Source organism: Lissotriton helveticus, chromosome 12, assembly GCF_964261635.1.
Source record: "Lissotriton helveticus chromosome 12, aLisHel1.1, whole genome shotgun sequence".
NCBI lineage: Eukaryota > Metazoa > Chordata > Amphibia > Caudata > Salamandridae > Lissotriton > Lissotriton helveticus.
In genome coordinates this window covers 98,476,343-98,503,288 of record NC_136073.1, presented here as the reverse complement: position 1 = coordinate 98,503,288, position 26,946 = coordinate 98,476,343, and the positions used below count along the sequence as shown (strand labels likewise).

Sequence of the window (26,946 nt, the reverse complement as noted above, 5' to 3'; positions counted from 1 at the left end):
GATCGCCTTTTGAAAGATCTGGAGTCTGCTGGCAAGGTTTTCCTGTGTGGCGCGCCTAGTACTAGCAGCACGAAGGGAGTTCCTAAACCTGCCAGCAGTACCCCAACAGCTAATAATATACCTAGCCATACTAACATAGGGCAAACTAAACCTGCCACTAAAGCCAAGCCCACTTCTCTCGCAGTTGCCGCCTCCTCTAACATCACTATTACACCCAATGGCACACGACAGGAGGGCCTTAACACAATCCCTGTGAAACCTGCAATCCAAAGCTGCAATAACGCTAGGAAGGAACAACCAGCAGCCAGCAGACCCAGAAAATCTCAAGAACCTGCCCTCCATTTACCACATGACGCCTGCCCATACGTCTTAGTATTGGCAGGCGTCCCACCCCTTAAGGAGGGACAAGGTGAGTCCTGGGTCCAGCTAAACAATAAGTGTATTGACTGGCTGACCAAGCACAAGGGGGTAGGCCACGACATTTCAAACGAAATGCTGTCTGCCAGTCGTGTAAGTTGGGTTGGCCCCTTACGCAAAGACTTTAATGGGGACTGCATAGTTCTAAACTTCAGGTACCCTGGCACTACTAAACACATACTCAATCGCAACAGTATTTACCCTGGACCATCTACTGTTGTTACCCCATTGCCTTTGGCCTACTTTTACAGGCCACCACCCATACAATTCTTTTCAGCTCCACCGTCCTTTCCACTTTTTCCAGTACCACCGTCTTTCCCACTTTTTAACAGATACACTGCAGTAGCAGATACATGTAGTTTGAACTGACCATTAGACATTTCATCTCACATTTCAGCTAGAGATGATATCAATAAGGAAGTCCCCGCAGGTGTTTCGTCCATCCGTCCCATTGTAATACCGCCTAATTCCCCAGGCAGGCATAGGTTGTCATCGGACCCCACCAAGGGTGCTCAGGGCCATGTTTCTACCACAGTTTCCGATGAATTATCAATCTTGAGTTGGAACATTGCCGGCCTCAATGCGAAAATGAACATAAAGTCCTGGACTGATTGGGTCACCAGTTTTGATGTTTTAATGCTGCAGGAAACCTGGTGCACAAGATCCCTACTCCTTGAGGGTTATAGCTGCCATAATCTGATTGTCCCCTCCCCGCCCATTGGTCGCCCCAGTGGGGGTTTATCAACTTGGGTCAAAATTACAGCTGGAGTTAAAATTGAACTACTGCCAACTAATAACAATAACTTTATGGCGTTGAAATATATGGGCCGGTTAAAGTTATGTCTTATTAACTTCTATAACAATGACTTTATAACCCACCCTAACACTAACTTTTTTAATCTGTTTAACTTCATTGATGAAGTCGTGGATGGTCAAAAACACAGCAGATTTGATGGCATTTGCCTGGGAGGCGATTTTAACGCCCACATCCATCCCAGAACTCCACCCTGTTGGAGAGGAGAAGAATTACTTGACCTGTTGGCATCACGCGATTTAGTTGACGTAATGGAGAAATTAGATACTGATGTGATCAATGTACCTGTCCCTACCTATATTGGGCGTGGGAGCTCTACCACCATAGATTACGTATTCATCTCATCTCTCCTCGAGGATCTTTTATTGAAATATAAGGTTATCAGGTCCTCGTATAGTGACCACTATCCCATTCTAATTTGCCTTAAATCAAATAAAACCCTGAGGAAGAAAACAGAAATTGGGGCCAAAAACCTAATTGTATCAACGGACAGGTTAAGGGTGGCTTGGAAGGGGATAGACAACCAGGATGTCCTGGCTAGAGTTATCAAAAAACATCCTACTCTAGTCTCGGTATGTCTATCAACCTCCAGCCCGGGGCTCTATATTGTCAACTCATTTTGTGAGCTCTGTAAGGCAATAAAAACTGAAATCTCCAAACCTGTCCCAGCCCTTATTAATACCAATGCTAGGTGGTTTGATACCTCATGATCTAAAGCTAACCAGGAACTCAGGGCTGCCCTTACTGCTGCTCCGCGTGATCCATCCCTGGTAAGGACTCTGAGATCTAGATATAAACATTATCTAAAAATTAGATCTGAAGAGCTATTAAAAGACCATTGGGACTCGATCGTCCGCACAGCCGCCTTGCGAGAAGCTGCAGGGTTTTGGAGGGCCGTTAAGAAGCTTAGATCATTGGGCTCTAATATCTCCCCTATCAACTGTAACATAACAGGGGATGTGTGGATTGACCATTTTTCTAAGATCTATGATGCCTCTGCGTCTGGTAACCCAATTGAAACCACCCCAGTAATCAAGTCTTTAAACATTTTGTTGTCGGAGGTGGAGGATGCCATTACTGAAAGCGCTGGGAACAAAGCCCCTGGTCCAGATGGCCTATCTATTGACCAAATTAAATCTGAACCAGATTTCTGGGCTCCCCTGCTATGCAACGTTTTTAATAATTTATCCCTCACCACTGTCCCAGAAACATGGTCTTGTAGCACCATTGTCCCAATATTTAAAAAAGGCGATAGACTCGACCCCGGTTGCTATCGCCCCATATCATTAATTGACAATACGTTAAAAGTCCTAGGCAGGGTCCTTTTTAACAGAATTAGTACTTGGGCAGAAGAAAACAGCATCTTACATCCCTGCCAGCTAGGCTTTAGAAGCAAAGTTGGCACGGTGGAGCAGTGCTTGAACCTAAACCTACTCATGGCAAAATATACGATTGCCAAAAAATCACCCTTATACTTTGGTTTTATGGATTTAAGTTCTGCTTTCGATTTTGTTAACCGTTCCCGCTTATGGTCTGTCCTGCTGAATTATGGCCTAGATGAATCTTTAGTTTATTTTCTGGCACATCTTCATAGCGACCTGAAAGCACGTGTCCGTATTAACAATGATGGTGAAGTTTCTAACGATATTTTAATCGGCAGGGGGGTCAGACAGGGTTGTGTCTTGGCCCCCCTGCTTTTTATCTTGTATATAAATGATTTGAGTGTTTCTTTGGCAAAATAACTAACGATGTTCCGCAAGTTAATGGCAAACCTGTCCCTGCATTACTCTATGCGGATGATGCGGTCCTTATGGGCCGCCCACCCAATGCTTTGCGAATTTTAATCCTGGGTTTTGTTAAATATATGGCAGATTTGGGCCTTTGCACCAATTTTAAAAAATCTTTTATAATGTCTTGCGGCCCTAAAAGCTATAAAATAAGCCATATCCAATCAGGGGACAACATCCTAAAAAGCACCTGCACTTTCCCCTATCTGGGGTTGTTATTTTCAAACACTGGCTCCTGGCAACCACATGTCGCTCAGGGAAGGAAAAAAATGAGTAAGGCTATACATTTTCTAACCTCCCTTCGCCAACCCAATCAGGCAGACGTGATCATGTCATTGTTACAAATCTATAGAACACAATGTCTTCCTGTAGGCACCTATGGTGCTGAGGTGTGGGGTTATTCCAACTGCACCCAACTACAGACTGAAGAAAATAGATTTTGTCGGAGGATTTTGGGGGGGGTCATTAGCGCACCAACTCATATTTGTCACAGGGTATTCAACCTCCATTATATAGAGGATTTCATAAGAACTCGACCTCCATTGTTTTGGATAAAAATCTGGTGTAATCCTGCTGCCTCTCTGTCACGTGATATTATTACGGACTGCTTAAATTGCGAGAGGGCCAAAGGTATTCCTTGGTTTAAGGCTGTGGAAAATAGTTTATCGATTGTGGGGCTAGGTCATCTCTTTACATGCCCATAACTGATTAACCACACGCACAAGAACCTAATAAAAAAGGCCCTTTACGATTCCTACCGTAAGGAGAGGCTAAGGCTTGACTCGGCTAAGCCGACCATAGTTAGATATACTTCCCTCATGGAGCCAAGTGATAAACCATTTGCTCTGCCCCAGGGCTACCTCTGTTTAAAGCTTGGCAGGTGGAACAGGAGCTTGCTATTTCGGTTCAGGGATGGAAGCATTATAAATCTACTCAGCTTCCCGTTAGGATTTAATAAAAATGTGGAAAATCTAAGCTGTCCCTGTAATATAGGCGGCAAACAAAGTCTGCTTCATTTTATTTTCTTTTGTGGTTTTTACCGAATGCACACTTTGCACTTTCTAATGCCGTACTGTAGAAAAAACGCTCTGATGGATTTAAAATTAGCTTTTAAAGATTTGTTATTGTTAAAAACGGACGAGGCCATTTTTAGAGTGAGCTGCTTTCTTAAAGCAGCTGTACGGTCCCGTGCTTCTATGTTAATTGACTGAAATACTGGCACTATGCATATTTTGCACTTTGCTTATTGCACAATGTATATTTTGCACTAACGATTGCATTTTTGCACATGGAAGTAGTTGCATCGCTATGAATTTGTAATCAAATGGGACGTAATTTGTGTTTTTATTTCTGCTGGATTTTATGTGTACTTTTATGGATGTTTTACAATCCGAATAAAGAACATTTGACTTGACTTGACTTGACTGGAGTGATGGGTTCTGCCTGGCTTAGGAGCATACTCTATCCAACCATTTTTAACAGCCATAAAGGGCATAAGCCATAAGTACTGGTGTTTGACGGTCCTAGTACCTAGCGATACAAAAGGGGATGATGGACGGAGCGTTTGAGCAAATCAAACACTCACCCCCAGTCAACTGATCTGGGTTTAATCCATCACCATTCTTTAGCCCACTCAGCCACCCCATTGCAGACATGGCTATATGCAAATCAGTATGACCCTGTGCCTCATGGGAACAGTCCAGCCCGAACTTCCAAGCCATGTCTTCCATGGACCGGAAACAAGCATCCTGGGACCGGTTTCGGATCCATAATCCTCATCAGCCAAGCTATCTTGAATCCAGTGGCAAGTGAGCAAGGGACTCACGTCTGAGCATACCCTGCCACACTTAGGGCAAACAAAGCGATACAAAAGGGGATGATGGACGGAGCGTTTGAGCAAATCAAACACTCACCCCCAGTCAACTGATCTGGGCTTAATCCATCACATTTCTTTAGCCCACTCAGCCACCCCATTTCAGACATGGCTATATGCAAATCAGTCTGACCCTGTGCCTCATGGGAACAGTCCAGCCCGAACTGCCAAGCCATGTCTTCCATGGACCGGAAACAAGCATCCTGGGACCGGTTTTGAAATCATAATCCTCATCAGCCAGGCTATCTTGAATCCAATGGCCAAGTGAGCAAGGGACTCACGTCCGAGCATACCCTGCCACACTTAGGGCAAACAATTCAGACACCTTACACTGTTATAGAAGGCTTCATGGAACAGTCCTTATGCCCTTCTGTGTGTAGTCAGACAGCCCTGCTGAAAGTTTAACACTTTCCCCCATCTTGCCCATCTGTGGACTGGTCACTTTGGTAAAGACCCTTCCTAAAAGCTTCAGTAGTCTCACAAATTTTCCAACTATCTGCAATATAGGTTCTGCAGTACACAAAAGCGAGAGCTCAAGATATCATAATTTCATAGCTCAATGTATAAAATGCTGCACAAGAATTTTTATTGTGCCTTAAAACATCTGGTGCCGTATTACTCAAGGTGCCCCGGGGGAGCAGCGGGCCGTTAGGTTCTCTTTGCCTGACCCCAGGAACCTTTGGTTTTACAGAAGGGGACGTAAACACTTGTGCTGCCCCATCTTTAATATTGATAGCGCTAGCGCACATAAAGTGGATGTGGTATCTTCAGTGGGCGTTCCCTCATTAGCATTGGGGCATGCCCCATGTAAATGAGGGAGTCCTTTTGCGCATATGCCTCATTAAAGACGCGGGCGGAGAGGCACAGAATCTCTCGGGGCTGGTTGACAGTTCTCTACCTGAAATGTGGTGCATCCCTAATGGCAGCCATATGGTAGAGGTAAAGGAGATCACATGGGCGCCCCCAGACATCCTCATGCAGGAGGGTGCAGTCAATGGCTGCACCCACCTGCAAGGGATCTCTAATCCCCTTTAAAAGTGCAGGCAGGTTGAAGCCTGCACTGTGAAAACACAGAGCGGCTTTAAGCAGCCGTTCCGTTTTTCACATGAATTTGCGTTCCCCAAGGCAGCTTGAGTTCGCAGCTACCGTGGGTGCAGCGCATTCACCATATTGTGGTTCATTTTCCTGGATTGCACTGAGTGCACCTTTCAAATGGTGCGACCTGCACAATCCAGGAAAATGTGCCACATTTATCATATGGCCCCTGGGCATTCATGAGATCAACATTTACATTCATGCATTGTTGTAAAACAGTCAGTGACCCTTTGAATATTGTGCCTAAAAGTGGCACCAAAGTAGATAGCGCCCATGTAATTATGGGTGAGTCACAGTTCCTGAGAAAAATATATTTATTGTTTTCTTTAATCAATCAATCAAAAGATTTGTAGAGCCCTACTTGTCACAAGTGAGTATCTCCAGCCGCTGAAAGGGTCAAGTTGATCAGCTGAATAGCCAGGTCCTCAGGGACTTTTGGAACTTTGGAAGAGATGGGGAGGTCCTTAGATGAATGGGTAGCTTATTCCATGTCTTTGTTGGTAGGTAGGAGAAGGATTGACCTCTACATCTGATGCGGGGAGTGAGGGTTTGAGCAAGGACACGAAGTGGGGGTGTCTGGTGGGTTGATGGAAGTTCAGACGGTGGTTCAAATAGGCAAGTCCGCAGTTGTGTAGGGCCTTGAATGCATTAGTCAGGAGCTTTAATTGGCATTTTTCGGTACAGAGAGCCTGTGGAGTTCACTGGGGTAGGGAGGGATGTGGGTTTGTGTTGGAAAATCCAGGATGAGCCTAGCTGCAGCATTCTGTATGGTCTGCAGTCGCTACAGGAGATGAACTGCAGAGGAGGTGCACTGTCATCCCTGTCTAGAGAGTGTTGCCATTCTATAGTTGCCTGGAGATAGGGGCCTGGGTGATGGTGTGTCTTGAGCTTTGTGGTATCCGTTTGATTATCTTACACTGCAGGCAAGAGGATAAAGATGCAGGAGGAGGAAAACGAGTTGACCTAAGTCGTCATGACTAGCTTGTTGTCCAGAATGATGCCTAGGTTCCTAGCATGATCAGTGGGGGGTAGGAAAATGTCCCAGTTCTGAGGGCCACCAGGATGCATCCCCTGGAGATGTTTTGTTTCTGAAAATCAGCACTTCTGTCTTGTCCATGTTGAGCTTCAGGTCGATGTTCCTTGATCTATTTGGCTCACCTAACTATAACGGCTGAATTTCACAGGTTTTGCACAAGTGAAATGTCAGCCTAACCATACCGTTCCTGTAAACTGTGTTTTTTTCCATGAACTTCTAAGGTTTTTTTAAATGCTAATTCCTAACTAAAACATCCCTAAAACTTGTGGGTTTTTTCAGTGAATTTCTAAGTTTTTTTTAACTAGCAGTCACGTTTGCAGAGTGGTGGAGAAAGGGGGCTGGTCCTCCAACCAGCTCTCAGGAATTCCGCTATGTAGGACTTATAGGAGCCACCAGGAGGGCTTTTTGGCCCCCAAGGTCCCTCTGGAGCAATGCATACTTCATTCCCCACCCAGTAGTGCAACAGAAGGTGTTTTTGCAGAGAAAGGGGGGCATCTGAAGACCTCTTAGCCATCCCATTGTGTAGGACTTACTGGGGGTAACAAGAGGGGTAGTCGGGCCGAGGGATATCCTTGTGGGCCAGCTTCCACTCACACCTGTTACCTCCAGTAAGTCCCACACAGCATGATTGAGGAGTTCTGATAGCAGGCCATGCCCCCTTTCTCCACCAGCCTTAAAACGCGCCTCCTGGTGTGCTCTTGGTTGGGGGATGAAGTCCCCTTCACTGCTGGGGGTCCTTAGGAGCCAAACAGCCTACCTATTACCTCCAGTAATCCCCACCCAGTGGGACTGCAGAGATGTGGTCGAAGGCCGAACCCAATCACTCTGCAAACATGCCTCCTGGCATGTTCTTAGTTGGAGGATGAAGTCTCCTTGCCTCTTGAGGATCCCTGGAGGCCAACTAGCCCTCCTGTTACCTCTGTAAGCCCCACACAGCTAGATTGCTGATAGGTGGTCAGATGCCACGCCTACTATCTCCACCACTCTGCAAACGCACCTCCTGGTCACTTTGGTCCTGAGTCCGCGCGCCCCCCTCCTGAGGCCAATTTCGACCCCGGGGACCAGTCCCTGGGGCCAGGCCTTTCTTTTTTTTCAGTTGGAAAAGGGAGGGGGCAAAATTAGGCCCTGAGGACCTCCACCCCCCTCCCCCCCCGGGGCATGGGCATTTTCTTATGCATTTTCAAGGGAGGTGGGCTTAGGGGCCCCCCTCCCATGCCATTGTCTGCCCGGGGACCCCATCCCCTGGGATATGGCCAGCTTTTTAGGGACAGTGGGGGGAGCTTGATGGCCCTTCGGTCCCGGCCGGATCCTGCCTCCTGCAGGAGCCGGCATGGCTTTTTACCCCCAGGGACCTCCTGACATGCAGATCCCTGGGGGCAAAAAGCAAAGAGCGCTTGCTTTGAACAAGCGAGAGCAAAGTGCTCTCTCTTTTTCAAAGCGAGCACAATGTTTGCTAAGGACTGGCCGGTGGGCACCCTGGGACATTGCTGGAGCTGGTCCCTGGGGTTTGCGCTTTCATGACTCCAGGAGGGGGCAGCCCAGCCCCGGCCAATTTGATAAGAAACCCCGGGGAGGTGGTGTCCCTGAGGCTGCATGGGGGCAGGAGCCCCCCCATGCACTATAATTTACATACCCTGGGGGTGGCACCCCGGGACATTGCTGGATGCAGCCCTGGGTGGTGGCTGTCCCCAGGGCCATTTAGGGCTCCAGGAGGTTTGATAAGTAGCCCCAGGGAGGTATGGCAGTCCTCAGGGCTGCGAGGGCCCATGCAGGCCCATGTCTCTTTTTATGATTGCCTCCCGGACCTGGCCCACCCACGGGCCTAAAGGAAGCAAAGCACATGAGCTCACGCTTCATTTATTTTAATTTTCAAAAATTTAAATAAAATGCCTTTTTTGGCCCTAGGGTCCTGTGGGACCATCTGAGTAGGCCTAGGTGTCAGGGTATTTTTACCCTGACCTCTTTTCTTGTTTTTTTTTAGGTTTTGTAACCTTTTTTCTTGTGACTCGGTTCAACCAAGTCACAAGATGGCTGCCAGCACTTCTGATTTGAAGTGTTGGCAGCCAATCAGATTGAAGTCTCGAGATCGGGAGGGTTAGCAGATCCTCCACAGCCAAATTGTTTATCTGAAACATTTTTCAATTTCTCTGGAAATACTGAATGGATTTACACCATTTAACAAAAAGAGTGCTTTATGAACCAGGAGCTCCTGTTTGCCAAATTTAGTGTACTTTCATTCAGCATTTCGAGCCGTAGCTGTGTTTTGAGAACCTCTTTTACTCCGGCCCGCTTGATGAATCACCCCGAAACTTTCAGCACAGCAGCTGACCTAACCGCCCCATAAGTTTTGAAAATTTCACAAAGATTTGTCAAACAACGCCAAAATTATTGGCAAATCTAAAAATTATTTTTTCTATGGAAACTGGGTCCTAACTATGACTAACTACTGGCAACTGCCAGTATATATATATATATATATATATATATATATATATATATATATATATATATATATATATATATATATATATATATATATATATATATATATTCTAATTGGGGGAACCTACCATATATATACACACTGCGTGGTAATGGATGTGTGATAAAGGATGTCTCACAGGTGGCCAATGGCTGATCTGATATTTCCTTAGAAAGAGGAGTTCAAGATGATTCCACTAACATGTTCATTTGGTTGAAAAAATGTGGAGCTGCATTACACATTCTTAATTGAAAAAGTAAGAATGTTTGTTCTTCTGAAACAACTATCTACCTTTGATACATTTATCAGATTGGTGTATCAAAGAAGTGACTTTTCATACTGATCAAGTTTAATTCAGTAGGAGCTTTAGGTAAATAATGAAGGATTCATAAGAAAACTTCTATTAGTTTCCCAATTAGGCTTTTACAGGACTGTTTTTTTGCCTTCCAACTCAATGTAGAGTAGGTCTGGTTCAAATCACACTTCCTCCCAAAATGGCATAAGGAGGACCACTGAAGCCAGAATTTAGCATTCACCATTCAGTATTGAGATTGTGAGGATGATGTTTAAGGCACATTGTTTGCAGCTATCCATCCCATTAGTCAGTGACTGAATCAAGACCTAATGGTAAAATGGAAATGACAATAATGCCTTCTATAAATTGAATGTACCCTTCAAAATGAAGGTGGCTACCCTGTCTTATTGTTCCCACCCTTGTTTTCAGTTTTGCTTTTGCACTAGATTCTCTCTTGCATTTTTCCATTTAATTGCTTTTTACATGAGATTAAAGAAATAACTTTATTTTTTTATTCCTGGAGTATCTATCCCCAAAGTTAATATCTTTCAGAAAATAGTTCTCATACCTGTGGGAATCCTGCAGCCCATCTGATGGCAGTGACATTGATAAAAATACCTTTTTCCATTGTGGCGCCGGACTCGTAGCTGCCCACCTTCACATACTTGACCGTGCCCATGGTATCAAACTGCCAGTTCATGATATCATACTGAGCTGGGATGTTGCCATTCTCATCAAAAAATATTTCTGCTCCAACTTTATTGTGAAACTTCACTTTTTTGACGAAAGGAAGAAGCTATAGGAGAGAAGTATTCACAAGTATGAAATGTGCAAAAATGATAATGCTCTTAATTCATTTGTAGTTATTTAACATTTTTATGTGGTTTTTCACAAGTCTGCTTGTACTGCTTCGGACCCTTGTTGTTCAAACTACTAAGTGTATTGGTGTTAATACTTTCAATACTGGTGGCTAAGTGCAAGTGGGGTTTTTCTTATTAAAGTACAGCTGTTATGTGCTCAGATTATGAAATATGTAGAAACTGTGTGTTTATTTGTTACTTATGAGAATATTAATATTTGAAAAGTGCAAGGACATAGAATTTTATGAACAATGGGTAGGTATATTCTGACCATCTTGTCTTAGTGGATCTTGACACCTCATTGTCTCAAGTCTCACTGTAAATTTGTTTAAAACATTTCGAGAATTATCTATAACAGATGTACATGGAACTATTTTATACTTCAAAGTGATCTTTATGGTCACACTCCTTAACTGCTAACCTTTACACCTTCTCTTGCACTATTTTGTGTGCAATGAGGGTAAGATTCAGTCATCAGGATGCACTTCCAGTTCAAGAATTTGCCTTTTGATTTGAAGAATGCTCCTGCCACCTTCCAAACATTGGTCAATTGGCTTCTGGCTGTGTTGGAGAAGGTCAGTACCGTCTATTTATTTTCAGATGGGATAACCATCTGTACAACCTGAAGGAAGTGCTCCAGGCCCTGAAGCAGTCAGTGCTGACTATTTAGATGGCCCATCTAAAACTTTTAGAGAAGCCCTGGCAAACACTACTTCAATACTAGCTCTCCAGACTGCCAATTTTAATATTATAGGTGACTTAAATCTCCACCTGGAAATGCTAGAAACGCCATATACTATTAGCCGTTAAGGAGACTTAGCAGCCTGCCAATTGACCCAACTGGTTCCCGGTGCTACGCATAGCGCCGGGCATCTCCTTGATCCTGTTTTTTCGAACCTTGAGTCACTGGAAGTTCTAACACCTCTCCCCTTGATCTGGACAGATCATTCTCTCATCCTAATGCGACTAACACTGGTTGACTAAGTCCCAGTCTAATCAGCCCCCATCACTGAAACGGCTGTGGCATAAATTTGACCAGGAGGGTTTTCTCACAGCCTTGAGGACAAATCCACCAGACAGATCCTTCAATATGGAAGAGGCTGACACACTCTTTTATAGGTGGGTAACCCAAGCCCTAGATACCTGCATTCCTCTCAAACTCACCCATTCTAAAGGAACGCTGGCCAACGCCTGGTCTAATGAGGAATTGACCCTAGCTAGGAAGAATTGCAAAGTTCTAGAAAGAGCATGGAGACGTACATATGACCTTCAGGCTAAATCTCAGTATAGAGCAGCTTTCAAATCCTACCACAAACTAGTCCATAAAACTAGAGCTGCTCACTACTCTAGCCTGATTACCACCAGCACAAATCTCAGTAAAAAAACATTTTCTCTTCTGAAGGATATGGTCACTTCTCCCTCGGCTTCGGGTAGTGCCAACTCCTCCAGTCAACAATGCGAGGAGCTGGCTAATTTCTTCCTTGAGAAAGTGGAGAGCATCTATAAAAACTTTGATCACACTGGAACTCATGACATCAATGAGAGGAATACGCACATCTGCTCTGAGACCATTTCACTCACTTCTCTACCCATCATCTTCCTCAAAGACCTAGAGAGACTAGTGAATCAAATTAAATCAGGATCTCCAGATGACCCCCTTAGACCGGACACCTTCAAGAAAGCTCAACAGGGTCTCCTACCAAAGTGCCTTGATCTACTGAATTTATCCCTCACTTCGGCGGTGATCCCAAAATCTTGGAAACATGCAAAAGTGGTCGCACTCCTTAAAAAACCTTAATTGGACACCTCCAAGCCAGAAAACTATTGTCCAATATCTCTGCTCCCATTTTTATCCAAAATTCTGGAAGCTCATGTGAACTCGACACTAACTCATTTTCCGGAAGTTAATCATATACTTGATAACTCTGAGTCTGCATTGCTGACGGTGGTAGAACAACTGAAATCCATAGCACATACTGGCAGGACCTCAGCTTTGGTCCTGCTGGATCTGAGTGCGGTGTTTGATATGGTCTCCCACGAAATCCTGCTCCACCGTCTGGCAGAGATAGGGATTAGTAACACAGCCTTGTCGTGGTTCTCTTCCGTCCTGGTCGATCGGACCTTTCAAGTGATAGCCCCTCCTTGTGCCTCCTGTATCCATCCTCTGCGCTGTGGGGTCCCTCAGGGCTCAGCGCTGAGCCCTTAGCTCTATAACATATACATGAGTCCACTGGAAAGGATGGCCTAAGCAAGGGGAATCTCCTTGGTGTCGTACGCTGACGACACCCAATCGGTGATGATCACCTTGTCTAACAATCCCAGCCAGGACAGAGCGAAGTTTAAAGAAGATATTCTGGCCATTGCAGAATGGATGACAGCTAACTTCTTGCAGCTGAACTCTGAGAAATCTGAGATCCTTCTGATTGGCAAAGACTACCATCTCTGGAATGATGAATGGTGGCCTCCGGCCCCTAAACCTGCAGTGAGAAACTTGGGCATTATGCCTGACAAAGATCTTACCTTTGAGACACACTCCAAATCAGTGGCAGGGAAATGTTTCGGGCTGCTACGAGGCCTTAAACTCATACTCGGCCTTTTTAATGCCCAAAATCGGCAGCTGATTATCCAAGCTTGCATATTGGCCTGATTGGATTACTGTAACATGCTTCTCCTTGGCTCTAATAAGGCTGTTGTGAACCGATTGCAGCGGGTTCAGAACACTGCAGCACATGCCATTTTTTTTCTCCCTAAGTACAGTCATGTCTCTAATCTTCTCTCTCGTCTGCATTGGCTTCCCCTTGCACATCAAGTACATTTCAAGACACTCTGCACCGTGCACAAGATTCTGACTGGTATCGGCCCAAATATTCTGAGTGACATGTGCTCCCTCTACTCCCCACTGTGTGCACTATGCTCAGCTAATCTTATGCTCGCTCATATTCCACGCATCCAAAGAGCCAGATCTGGTGGCCGCTCTTTTAGGCGACTGGCCACAACCTTATGGAACTCCTTTCCCACACACATCCACAACATCTCTGACCACCAAGCCTTCAGTCGGCTTGTGAAGACATGGCTCTTCTCTCAACTCTAATCCCTAGACTGCAACCCTTCTCATCTCGCTTTAGCGCTGGGACACCTCTTTGCTTTGGCAGTCATGAACTTTATAAGTATTTTAATCTAATCTAATCTATAGGGCAGGGTTCTGTGGTGTATCTGGGCCCACAAGTTGGTGCATATGGCACCAGTATAGCCCCTTGTTGGAGCTTACTTTAAGAAGCAGTCAAAAAAGATGATTTGGATAAAGATGTGCTAAAAGGCATTTGACAAAGTCAAAGGGCCACCCATACGCTGATGCAGGGGAAGCTGGGATTAAAATGGCATCTGGTAAATCAAAGCCTCTTAAAAATATTAGTATACATTTTTTGGACGTCTTGCGAAAGGTGAATAGGAATAGCCCTACACCTTGCACGGTGGACGTAAATATAACCCCTGAAAATAGGCGCCATGGGGAGGGGTTGTCACAGATACCCGTGTTTAGTCCCCTGGTCCCATCGGTGTTACCATCAGATATGGATCTGGCCCACCCTATACCCATAGTTAAGTTAATCTCCTGGAACATTGCAGGTATTCGATCTAAATTAACAGACCAGGTTTGGATGGAATATATCAGGGATATTGATGTCATCTACTTACAGGAGATGTGGGCCAAAGAAGGTATAGAGATGTTTGGTTACCAGGCCTTTGAGGTGCCCGCTACAGCATTATTGTCGGGGAATGAAAAAGGAGGGTTGGTAGCCCTATTTTCAGTTAGATTTAGCTCCCTAAAAGTTTCTTGAGTAAGATCCTCTCAGTGGTTCCAATTGATTATGATTACTAACATGCTGCAGATGAGAGTCCTTCTTGCAAACTGGTATTATAACATTTTTGACCCAAGGAATTGTCATGTCATAGAAGCCCTGCAAATGGAAATTACTAATGTTTCTGGGAAGTGGCAACCTTTATGTGTTTTATGGGTGGGAGATTTTAATTGTTCATCTTGTGAATTTAGTAACAAAAAAGTTTGTGGTTTCTTGGACACTGATGATCAGCCTTTGGCCCATTTCATTCACACCCCACAGGGAGAGGCGCTGAATAATATAATCATCGAGAATAAACTGGTCAGTCTGAATAACAGTTTTTGAGTCCAGTGCCCTACTTTTGTTGGTGGGGGTAGGGAAAGTGGCTCCGGAAATAGCAAGTGACCACAACCCATTAATTGTTTCGCTTAAAGTAATAGCAAGAACTTCAGGGGGTGATGGTCACTTGATCGATTACAATCATAATAAAGGCGTAAGAGTAAACTGGGGGAAAATAAATGCAACACTCTTTGAGGAAGTCTGTTCCGAATTAGACCTGATAATGGTTTGCTTGGAACAGGAAGGATTCTTCCTCATCCACGATTGTTCAGAGCTATGAACGGCTTTGTGCTAATGTAGCTGAAAGATTAACCTGTCCAGCTAGGCCTAAGCAGCACCGCGAGGCACGTTGGTTTAATGTAGAATCTCTAGAGCCCGCAACATTTTAAAAACTGGTCTACAATCACCCCCACAATATGCAACAAATAAAACATGCAAGATGTTTATATAAAGCCACTTTCATCGTAAGGAAAGAGGAGCTGAGGCGCATAGTGTGGGATGATGTGGAAAGAGCAAGTGCTCTTAGAGATAGCAAATGTTTCTGGGCCATTATCAACCGCCCCCAATTCACTGAAGAAGTGGAAAAAATGGAGACTAGCTCCTAGGTGATACCTGGGAATCACACTTTGCGCCCATTTTTAATCCAAACGGTAGGGAGTTGTTGATGTATAATGAGGATCTCCCGGCCGGACTTGACACAGGCAGTAGAGCTTAGTGTCCCACTCACAGTGACCGAGGAGGAGGAGGCACTTGCAAAGGGGATGAGTAGGAAAGCTCCAGGTCCAGATGGAGTCCCATTAGACCTGTTTAACTTAAAAAAAAATCTTTGGGCACCCCTGCTTACTCAGGTTGGTAAATCGGTAAAGACCGGCCTAGTCCTGGAAAGAGGCCATAGTTGTACCCATGTTCAAAAAAGGGAACAGAAATGATCCTGCCTGCTATAGGCGCATTTCCCTAACTGACTCCACCGCCAAAGTATTGGGTAGGGTAATCATTGCCCTAAGGAGACCTGGGTGACTAGCAGGGGTATCATTTCAAAAACGCAGTATGGGTTCCGGAGGGGACATGGAACCACAGAGCAGTGCCTAAATTCATCCCTGATCATGGGCAAGTACATGAGGGCAAAGAGTGGTTCTATCCACCTTGCCTTCATGGACTTCCTTTGATACTGTGAACAGGGGTAAATTATGGGCACTAATGACAGACATGGGATTTGAAAGTGCTCTAATCCTGCTCCTCAAAAGGTTACATACCTACACATCTGTTTCCATAAGATTTGGTGCACAGGGGGAAAAGATGAGGCCTATTGCCTCAACAGAAGGAGTCAGGCAGGGGTATATTTTAGCCCCTTTTTAATATATACGAACGGCCTGAAAGCTTTTTTATAAGGTAAGAAAATTGATTTCCCACGCATCAAAGGACAGCCAGTTCTGCTACTTTCGCATGCGAATGACACTGTACTCATGGCCTTGACGGCTAACAGCCTCCAAACCACCCTGGACGCCTTTCCAAACTTTATGGCAGCACTAGACTTGAGGGTTAGTTTCTCAAGGTCTTACATAATGGTATGCAGCCCAAAAAAGTCTAAAACTAGAAGTTTTATTGTAAGGGGTAAGCCCATTGAAAGGGTGGGACAGTTTATATATCTGGGTAACATGTTTAGTAAGATTATGAAATGGGATTCATTGATCACGGCTAGAGCACAGCAAACAAGCAGAGTAGTAGAGGGGCTTTTTAGGTTTGCTTGTATGTTAGGCCACAAGCCAGTGCCTGAGCTTGTTACCTTACAGAAGACAAAATGCATGTTGGCTGCATTGTATGGGACGGGGGTGTGGGGTTACCAAAGAAACCGCCCGTTGCAAGTGGTGGAGAACAAGTTTATAAAATGCCTGTTGATGATTCCTAGCAGTGCTGCCACCTCATTTTCTTACCAAGAAGTGGGAATGGAATATATAGAAGATCACATCCGCACTGCCCCCTTATGTTTGTGGGCCAAAACCTGGGCCTCAGAAGAGTTACTGTTTTCAAGAGAGATCATCGAAGACTGTATTAACTCGGACAAGTCTCTGAGGATCCCTTGGCTTCGGTTTGTGAGCGATAGGTTACTCCAGATTGGGCTGGGCGAGTACTTCGACACCCCGTCAAGCATCCCCACTAATGCGAAGGGCAAAATTAAAGATGAGTATAGTGTCTGGGCAAAAATGCGCCATGTACAATTGGAGGCACCCGGCCCCAGTTGCCCTTTTATGCTTGAACAGCAATATTACATTTCCTTCACCACGAACAGCCAGTTGCATTTTCTTTTAACAAGATTCCATCGTAGCACGCTGCACTTTTTGGTAGGGTTCCCAAAACAATCCAGGTGGACAGAACCTCCTTATTTTTTGCCCATTCAAAAATAGTACTACTCAGAGCACTTTGCACTTTATTCTTTTTTGTGCACTTTATAAAGATCCAAGCAGCAGATTTTTGGTGCCCTTGTTAAAGAACATTCACCCATGTAAACATTTAGAGAGCTTCAGATATTTGCAATCATTGACTAATCCTGTTATTTGCACTGCAGTATTAAATGTTATCAAATCAGCAATGGGCATTAGGAAACGATATGAAGTACAGTAACTAAGGGGGACTGAGGAAATTAATGATGTCAAACAGGAACCAAACTGGATGGTCATTACTTTGTCTATGTACAATCATGTTTTTAGCTTGTATAGGAACATTTATCCTTTATATAACATTTTTAATGGACAAAAGAATGTATTTTAAACTTGAATTGTGTATTTTAAACTTGGATTGTCTTTATAGTTGAAACTTTTATGGCTGTTTGCCGAATAAAGTTAATTTGATGATGCATATGACACCCTGAAGAAAGCCATGTATTTAGCAAAAGTACCCGACACACCTGAATTCAGTAAAGATTTTCTTGCAGTCATAGATGCTTTAGAGCATGGTATAGGGACTGTTCTTTCACAACTAAATTAGGGGGGCCTGGACCAAACTTTAGGCACCTACAATTCAGAGAGCAAAAATGGAATGCATTGGAGAGGGAAGCACTTGCAGTGGTCTGGCAACTGAAGTAACTGAAATCATAGCTTTTTGAGACTCATTACCCGGTTCAGACAGACCATAGACACTTTAGTTGGCTGATGCAAATGAATCAAGGTGGTCCATCTCTCTACAGTATATGGATTTCACGGTGGAATATAGACCTGGATCTGACTGTGCCAGTGCTGATGGTCTCTCCATGTTTTTCCACCTTAGCAAAGACCATTTTGTACGTGTATACCACCATATTTTTGCCTTGAAAGCATTGACAAGCTGTAGAACTCTGTACACTTTGCTAATCTGTGGTAGAGTGACTGTGCTCCTCCTTTTATCAAGTTGAAATTGTTATATTGAACGTACCTAGAAGTCCATATTATGAATTACAAAATGTACCCATGGCCTGTAATTTAAAGGTCACTAGTGGACTGTAGAACCTGTTATGCCATCCACGACAGAGGCAATGCAAACGTAACTACAGTTCTACCATTTACAGCCTGTCTGTTGCATTTTTAAACAGCAAATTAGACACAAAAAAAACCTTTCAAAAAGTCAAAACCTTCCTTTTAAATAGCAAAATGGCACCTATAAGTAGGCCTTATTACCAAAGGCAGCGTGTACTCCTTTTTAAAATATATGTAGAAATGTTATTTTACACATGTCCAGTGAAAAATCCCCAAAAGTTATCTTGGCAAGGCTGGTTGCTCTTTAGGGAAGTATTGGAATGTAATATTGCATTTAATAATGTTATCTATGGCTAGGAAACAACTGCAAATTTCATATATGGCCTTATGTCATATTGATTAAAAGCCCAATTCACTGGTGAAGTCAGATTTATAATAAATATAATGGAAACGTTACTTTTAGAAAGTGACCTTTTACCTACCTAAAGCATCCATAGGCCCATTTGCATCAGATCCAACTGTCTCCCAGCTGCAAAATAGCCCCTTTGTTGAGGTGTGAAAACTGCTCTCAGTGCATGAAAAAAATCTTGTGTGTCGGGAGGTGTTTCTGTTCCTCAAGAAGAGTGACCATTTGGGTTGCACCCAGGAACTTGATTTACTTCCAAGATCCTACCTTGTCATAGGCCAATGGCTGCTAACATTTGAATAGGACCTTTCTTTGTCGTGAGACAAACACCAAATCCAATGGTAGAGGAGCTGCCCTACAAAGTAGTTTAGAGTGACAATAGATGAGGTGCTTATTTCCCTTGCCATACCTATGGGGTATGCACTCACGCTCTCACATTGGAAGAAAGGTTTTGCCATCTTGGGCTTAGACAGGGAAGGATACTATGGGATAGTTTGCTGTAGGTCACACATGAACTACTGCAAAAGTAGGTAGGGTTAGCTCTGGGACCTTTTTCCCTATTTGTTAGAGAGGGGCCAGGGGCATCCACATCCACAAACAGGTGTTAGGCATAAAGCCGACACCCACAGTAGCCTCTTCAGAACACCATTGGACCTGTGGAAAATCAGAAGAGAAGAGAACCTGTTGTCTGAGACCCGAGAAGAGCCTAGGAGTCGGGACCTACTCTCGCTTGTGCACCCAGGAAAAAGACATGAACTCCAAGGGTCATGAGGATAACATGCTCAAGCTATAGGGGCACAACAAGCTACAAGAGGCTTTTCCTACTACTTCCCAGTTGGCAACTTCTAACTGGACCTGCCTTGGACCCTGCTGGTGATATCTGCTGGATTGAGCCTTGACTCCCAAGTTATGTTCTTGAACTGCTGGAACCCAGGGCTGTGTCAAAGTATACTCCTCTTATCATCCCCTAAAACCCGGGTCTTAGAAACTTTTTTGCTCCAAAGACCTCTAGAGGACTGGAAACAATCTGCCAAGCTGATCAGATGAATGTGTCACAGATGGGCTGAAGATTTGGGTAGGTCCAAATCAGAGCTATTTCGCATCAGCAATTCCTATCTAGAAGGACCTCACATAGAAGGTATCTGGCCTTGTGGAGCCCTCTTTGGCTACAGACTGCAGCCTTGCCCCATTGGAAAAAACCAAGATCAAAAGTGTGACCAATTTTGAACATAGACATCTTCACCGGGTGAATGCACCAAAGTATTAGGGTAATAGGAGACATTTCTTTGGTGTAAAATTTAAATGTCTCGCCCTCTGAGCTTTGCTGTCAAAAGTCAATGTTTTAACTGGGAACCTGCCCAGCTGCTATCTGACATTGCGGAACCCTCTTCGGCCACAACCTGCTGTCCTGCTACACAGAGGACTTTAGACTTCCATTTTAAACAATTCATCCATAGGTACATCTTATGATGGGGTTGAACCTAGTTTCTGTAACCAGACTGTGCTCTATCGCAGTTAGCCTTTACTCGCACCTAAGTGTAGATCGAGCGCAATCAGATGACCACAGTTGGCACTATGTTGAATCTTAAACTTTAAAAACAAATATCCATTATTCGATTTTTGTTCTTTGGTGTTCTTTTATTTTTAAACATTGTCTAAGTTTACTTCAGATTTTTTTTATGTTGTGTTTTGACTTTAGTACTAATTGTGGTACTGCATAAATATATTACACAATGTCTGCTCTGTGCCGCTGGCTAGCAGGAGGTTGAGTTCAAGTTCTTTTGGTAACTTTAGTGATTCTACCTAGCAAGGATTGAGGTCTTTACTTGAGGCGGGCACACACATGAGTTAAAATAGAAAACGATAAAGCAAAAAAGTGGCTGAAGAGAATTACACCAAAGTTGGATGGAAGCGAGGTAGCTATCCATAAAGTGTGTTTTTTTGTTTGTATTGGGGTGAATCTGTTCAGCCATTTCTGTGAAACTAAAGCTTATAAAATTGTAAACTCTTGTGCAATGGGACTCCATCAGGACTCCAGAGGGAAATAAACCACAAAAAAGCATTCTGATGGGCTAACTCCAGGAAACAAACACCTTTAGGGCGAAGCGCCATGATTAGTTGACCACAACATGTAAAAAGATTTGGATGCCAGTTTTTAAGGACTCGGAGACCAATCCCCAAGTCCTAAAAATAAAGTTAAAAATGATATAAAGTGGTGGGCCAAATATACTCTGACCCACTAGCCTTTGTGTGAGTGTCCTGGGGGATCCTTCCTCCGCACAAACTAATAACCTATAACAGGATATGACTTTACTTAAAAAAAAGTCATAGAAATGAATTGAAAAAAACTAAGGTTAAAGTGGAGTTATACATAAATAAGGTAGTAAGAATGTAACTTACATTAAAAAAGACTACAGCAATTCACTGAAAATCCAAAGGTTAAAGTGGGGTTATGTGTGGGTTTTCTAAAATTAAAGAAATACAGTTTGTAAACAAAAAAAAAACCTGAAATAGCTTATACTGCAATGATGCACTCCATATGACCTCTCATATTAATTCACTGAGGATATCGGACATATATGGTGATGTAAGTAATATTTAGGTCAGTTAGGTATAATTGCTAAATTCCCATGATTTTTGGTTGTAAAACAGTTTTTAATATTGTTTATTGTTAGATGTCTAATATATAACTACTTTACCCTTTGTTTTTTCAGTGTTTACCATATACAAACCCCATAACCAATGAAGTGAAACCTAAAAACAATTAACGTCAGTCATTAATGCAAGACAGAACAATTATATTTAATTGATTACTTTGTGGGTCATATATCTTGGTGGTCAGGTTGAAAAGTCTCCAAGTATCTCAGCATGAACTTCATGAGTCATATACATTGCAAATATACGTTCATCCGTAAATTCCATTTATTGAATGTCCCAAAATCAGCAACGTATACACCAGATAATGTATTACAGGTAAAAGTGAATAGCTTCTTACAGCACATAAAAGGTAAAAAGTGTACCTGCCAAGGCCGGAAGTTCCTAATATCTGAACAGCTCACCAGATGGGAAGGGCCTTGACCCTGTCTGCAGAGCATGAGATCCTGTAAAGCTGAAGCAATGGCATAGACAGCAGTGTAAACATTATAGGCAACTCTTAGGTTGTTGACATCATTAAAACCGATTTGGATGTGATCTAATTTCTCTGTCCCTGTACACTCTGGTGTTTCATTTTTCGAAGAACCTGACAAATGTTTCTCCTTCAACCACTTGCACCCAAAAGCGTTTTCCCAGAAAATGTTAACAGTTATATCACTAGGAGACTGTAAAGGGTGCACTTTGTTGAGATGTTCTTTAAAACCCAACATCTCCTCACTATGGATAGCAAATCCAATGGTTCCAGTGAAGATATTGGAGTACTTCTCTGCAGATATTAGTGGTGAAGTTGACCAAGACTCACTTGCAATCCACACTTTATCAATCACATTCTGTTTTACTATTTCATCGGCAACTGGAGTGAACTCAGCATCACTGGCAAAAATGACAATGGCGTTGGCTGTTGATTCTTTAATTACTTGAACAATGTGAAAAGCATTCTTGTCAGGTCTACTTGTGAAGATGCTTTCAGAGAAGGCCACACAAAGTCCTGCCTTGATAATTTCTTCTTGTAATATTTGGACACCTTGTTGACCATAGTCATTGTCTTCTGCCACAAGGCCCACCCATGTCCAACCAAAGTGTACTAGCAGCTGCGCCAGCCCACGGGACTGGAAGTCATCACTAGGGACCGTCCGGAAAAAAGACGGAAATTGAATGCGATCACTCAGCAGGGGGCTTGAAGAAAAGTAACTGATCTGTGAAAGCAAGATTAAGAAGTTTGAAAGTGGTAAAGTGTGGAACCGCAACCCTTTCTATGACTATGCCCCACGTCACTACCTCAATGAAGTAGGGCAACGGTCAGTCAAGCACACGCTTTTTCTGTACTCTCCTCATCCCAGGGATTTTAAGACGTTCTATTAGGATGGGTGTTGTTATGCTTCATTTTGCTTGGGAGGCTCTATGCACAACCCTGAAACATAAACCTGACCTGGGTAAAAAACTAAAATCAACTCTCTTCAAAGAAAAATTTCCAGCCATCCAAGAAAATATCAAGACAATTATATTGTTCCCATCAAAGTTCTACCTGCATATCTTTTTTAAAATTGTATTACTTGAGAACTGTAATAGCCTGATAGTAACTTACCATGTGCCACCATTTCAAGAGCGCTACTTATTCTTTATATTTTAAATGAACGTATCCTGGGGATTGAAAGTGAATTTGCACTTAAATATCACAGGCCTATAATGTAACTTATGAATAACAACATTTTAAAACACATGTTGCTTGGCCACCTGAACTCAAGCTATACTCATTTCCTTTACTGCTTAGTTTACTTAACCCCCTAGTTTCCAACCATGTTATTACGCATATGCCTATCCCCCCTCCTTTTATGCCCTATTCTACACAAAGCTTCTGGTGTCCTCGGACATAGGGCAATCAAAATATTACATCATAAAGTTGTACTTTAGTGGTAGTGTTTACTTACTACAGAATGCAGTTCGCAAGCATACTGGTGATGCTTGCATATCTTTTCTGCATGCAGATCTTTGCCCCTCTGCACATGCAACTATTCTATTTTGCCATAAAAGTGTGAAGAACCTGGGGAGAGTAATCATTCAAAACTGGGTAGATTCATGGAAATTTAATGAGCAGTGTAGGATGGTAATGGTAATACAAAACACATACCCACAAAATAGTAATACCACTGCAATTCCCAAATTGAAATTCTAAAGTTAATACAACTATAATGCTCCCATAACAGGCTTAAATGTAGCCCAGACCAGCCTTGGAGTAAATTACGTATCACACATGGAGAACCACTGGTGCTGCTACAGGTTTCCATAAAAAACAATGGAGAAGGCTGGAAATTTATCTAACATCATATAGGAGTTAATCATAAATTACTTAATGATATATATGTATGTATATGTGTGTGTGTGTGTGTATATATATATATATGTATTCACTGAAAAAACCATAGGTTATAGACCATATATAGTTAGGAATTAGCATTTAAAAAACCTTATTTTACTCACACAAAACCATTGAAATTCCATATATAGTTAGTTGCACTAACTATATATCGCGCACCCGCAATCCACTGCTGATGATGTCACATATTACATCATTCATGACATGGTCAGTGACATCACTGATGACATCACTGATGACATCTCAAATGACATCACTGATGACATCACTGATGACATCATCCAGTGATTGTGTGTTTCTGTAAAGTTTAAATATGTTTTACATATTGAAGAATGAGTAGATGTATAAGTGTCTGGACGAAGGATTTAGTAGGTGCATGACTGAATGTATGAGTGAGTGATTAAATGTGTCTCACTGAGTGCATGAGTTAGTGACTAAACTGTCTTAATTTGTGCATCATTATGTCTGTTGTTCTGTAAACTGCTGCATGTGTTGATCAGTAGCTATATGATTAACTATATGGGTTATTGATTAATTCTCCAAGTATTTGTATGGGAGACTGAGTGTGTGTGTGGCTGGCTGGGAGGTGTGTGACTCTGTGCAGATCAATGTGTACTTGTATCAATGATTGTATAAGAAAGTAAGTATGTGTTAGTATATGTTTGAAAATGTAAGGTGCTCTATGTTTAACTGTATAGACAAGAAAATGGAAGTGTGATTGATTCTTTACAGGACTGACTAGGTGTGTGAGTAACTCCATGGATGAGTGGCAGAGTGTGAGTGTCTGTATAGGTGTATGAGTGCATATGATAGTGTTGTAAAGATGAGTGATTGTATGTATGAATGATTGTATGGGTGAATGAGTGAAGGTGTGTGTAGACGTAGGAATCAGTGAGTGCGTATGTAGTAACTACTATTGGTGTGTCAATGGTTTCAAAAATTATACTCTGTATTTAACACTGGGTGAAACAGAGGTTATATTAAAATGTGAGGAGATGCATTGTATTGTCACATGAATGATATCATCAGTGATGTGGTCATTGATGTCAAATGAGATGTCATCAGTGATGTCATCAGTGATGTCATTTGAGATGTCATCAGTGATGTCATCAGTGATGTCACTGACCATGTCATGAATGATGTAATATGTGACATCATCAGCAGTGGATTGCGGGTGCGCGATATATAGTTAGTGCAACTAACTATATATGGAATTTCAATGGTTTTGTGTGAGTAAAATAAGGTTTTTTAAATGCTAATTCCTAACGATATATGGTCTATAACCTATGGTTTTTTCAGTGAATTTTCAAGGTTTTGTAAATGCTAATTCCTAACTATATATGGTCTATAACCTATGGTTTTTTCAGTGAATTTCATTGGTTTTTTAACAGCTAATATCTGTAGCTGTAAAATGTATTCTTCTTTAAATCCAAAAATATATTTTATATGTTTATTAATAACTTTTTTTTAAAATATTTTTTTTTCTTCGTTCCCGCTTCGCGAATCGGGAAGCTTCCCGTTAGCTGACCTTGATGCCGCGAAATAGACCGCGAGCCGGTAAACGTTTCTTTACCGCAACTGCCGCGTTAGAAAACAACATCGTGACGCCTCCCGTCCGCATGACGTTTCGCGTTGTCGCGTGATACGTCATATGACGTGCTATGTTAGCGAACTCGTACGCTTACCGAGTCGCAAAGCACAGGTTTCTGGAAGCAAACCGGGAGGCCCTGCAAAGCGCGTAACGAAAACACAGCAGGTCATGTGACTTGGTAATAACACTTTTCATTGGTTCATTTCACTTTCGGTTTCCTAATGATGTAAGACTAGGTCATATGATCTAAAATGAACACTTTTCATTGGTTGAGAACTATTTTTTTTCCCAAATGGTGAAAATCCCTCCTTCTTTCCTCACTCTGACTTTCATCATTGTGAGAGAAAGACCCTTTGTTACCAGTGAGCAATGGCTTCTTTACTAGCTTCAGCTGGTGCTTCCCCACCACCTCCACCACATCCAAGGAAGAGTGGACCACCTGCTAAAGTTATAATTCAGCAAGAAGAGGAAGAAGAGGAACAGGAAGACCTAGATAATCTCCCTATTATGGCCAGAAGATCTGTTGTACCGGAAGTAACGGGACCAGAGGGCAGGGAGATGGTGCCAAATATACAAACGAGATTTCGTGAAGTAAAACAAGTCTGCGTACATTGCAGTGGATTCATTTCCTACGGAGAAAGTAGCATCACTCTGATCAACAGAGCTATTGACAATCATGCTCATGTTTGTCCGAAACTCCCCAAACAATAAATTCTTTTTTTTTGTTTTCTTGCTCCTGTTGAGCCCTTTACAATGAATCGTTTTCGTTGCCCCCTCCGAAAAAAAAACAAAAAAAATATAAAACTGTTCAGAAAAATTCAAAAAAAGTAAAAAAATGTTCAGAAAAAAAATAAAAAAAATATAAAACAACAAAAACAATTAAAAAAAAAGTTCTTTTCAGAACTACCTCCCCGTTATTAAAAAATTGGTACAATATTTGCAACTGTGCCAACCTCTATTTCTCTTAGTTCGCTTCCCAGTTCGCTCCCCGGTACGCGAACCGGAAGCGAACCAAAATTTTTTTTTTTTAAAAAGAACAGTAAGTATAAGGGAAAGAAACAGACAGTTATGTTAAAAGAAAGACAGCTATAGGGGAGTAAACTAGAGATACTATTACCCGTAATCCACTGCTGATGATGTCACATATTACATCATTCATGACATGCTCAGTGACATCATCAGCAGAGGATTGCGGGTAACAGTATCCCTAGTTTATTCCCTATAGCTGTGTTTCTTTTAACATAACTGTCTGTTTCATTCCCTTATACTTACTGTTCTTTTTAAAAAAAAATTTTTTAGATCAGTCAGAAACAGTGAAAGTAATGAAATATAAAAGACTACGTAGAATATGAGCACTGTATGCAACAACCTTGACACTTACAGAAGCCTCACCTTCTCCATGCCTCCTACACAGTTCTACATGTACATCATAAATGCAAACAGAACAGAATTAATTATACATGTTAAATGGTTTATTTTTGCTGTTCTCAGAATGTATCAAATTTCACTAAAACAGTGACTTGAAGGTATTCATCATATAACAGCGGGGAAAAAAAAACACAATCAAAATGATTGTGTTTAAAAAACCCATACAAAATTACAAATCAGAATTCAGAACTCCTTAAAGTTAACTTACTTTC

The 26,946-nt window shown here is 42.5% G+C and overlaps 1 protein-coding gene across 1 annotated transcript in view; it reads right to left on the bottom strand.

Annotated features, from left to right (window-relative positions):
* LOC144797939 (vomeronasal type-2 receptor 26-like) overlaps nucleotides 1-26,946 on the bottom strand; it is a 96,862-nt gene that overhangs the window by 14,858 nt on the left and 55,058 nt on the right. Inside the window, exons 3-5 of the mRNA XM_078668743.1 lie at nucleotides 21,746-22,537; nucleotides 10,418-10,595; nucleotides 1,309-1,424 (exon numbers count right to left, since the gene is read on the bottom strand). Of these exons, the coding sequence (XP_078524869.1) occupies nucleotides 1,309-1,424; nucleotides 10,418-10,595; nucleotides 21,746-22,537 (1,086 nt within the window). The remainder of the gene's footprint in view (nucleotides 1-1,308; nucleotides 1,425-10,417; nucleotides 10,596-21,745; nucleotides 22,538-26,946) is intronic.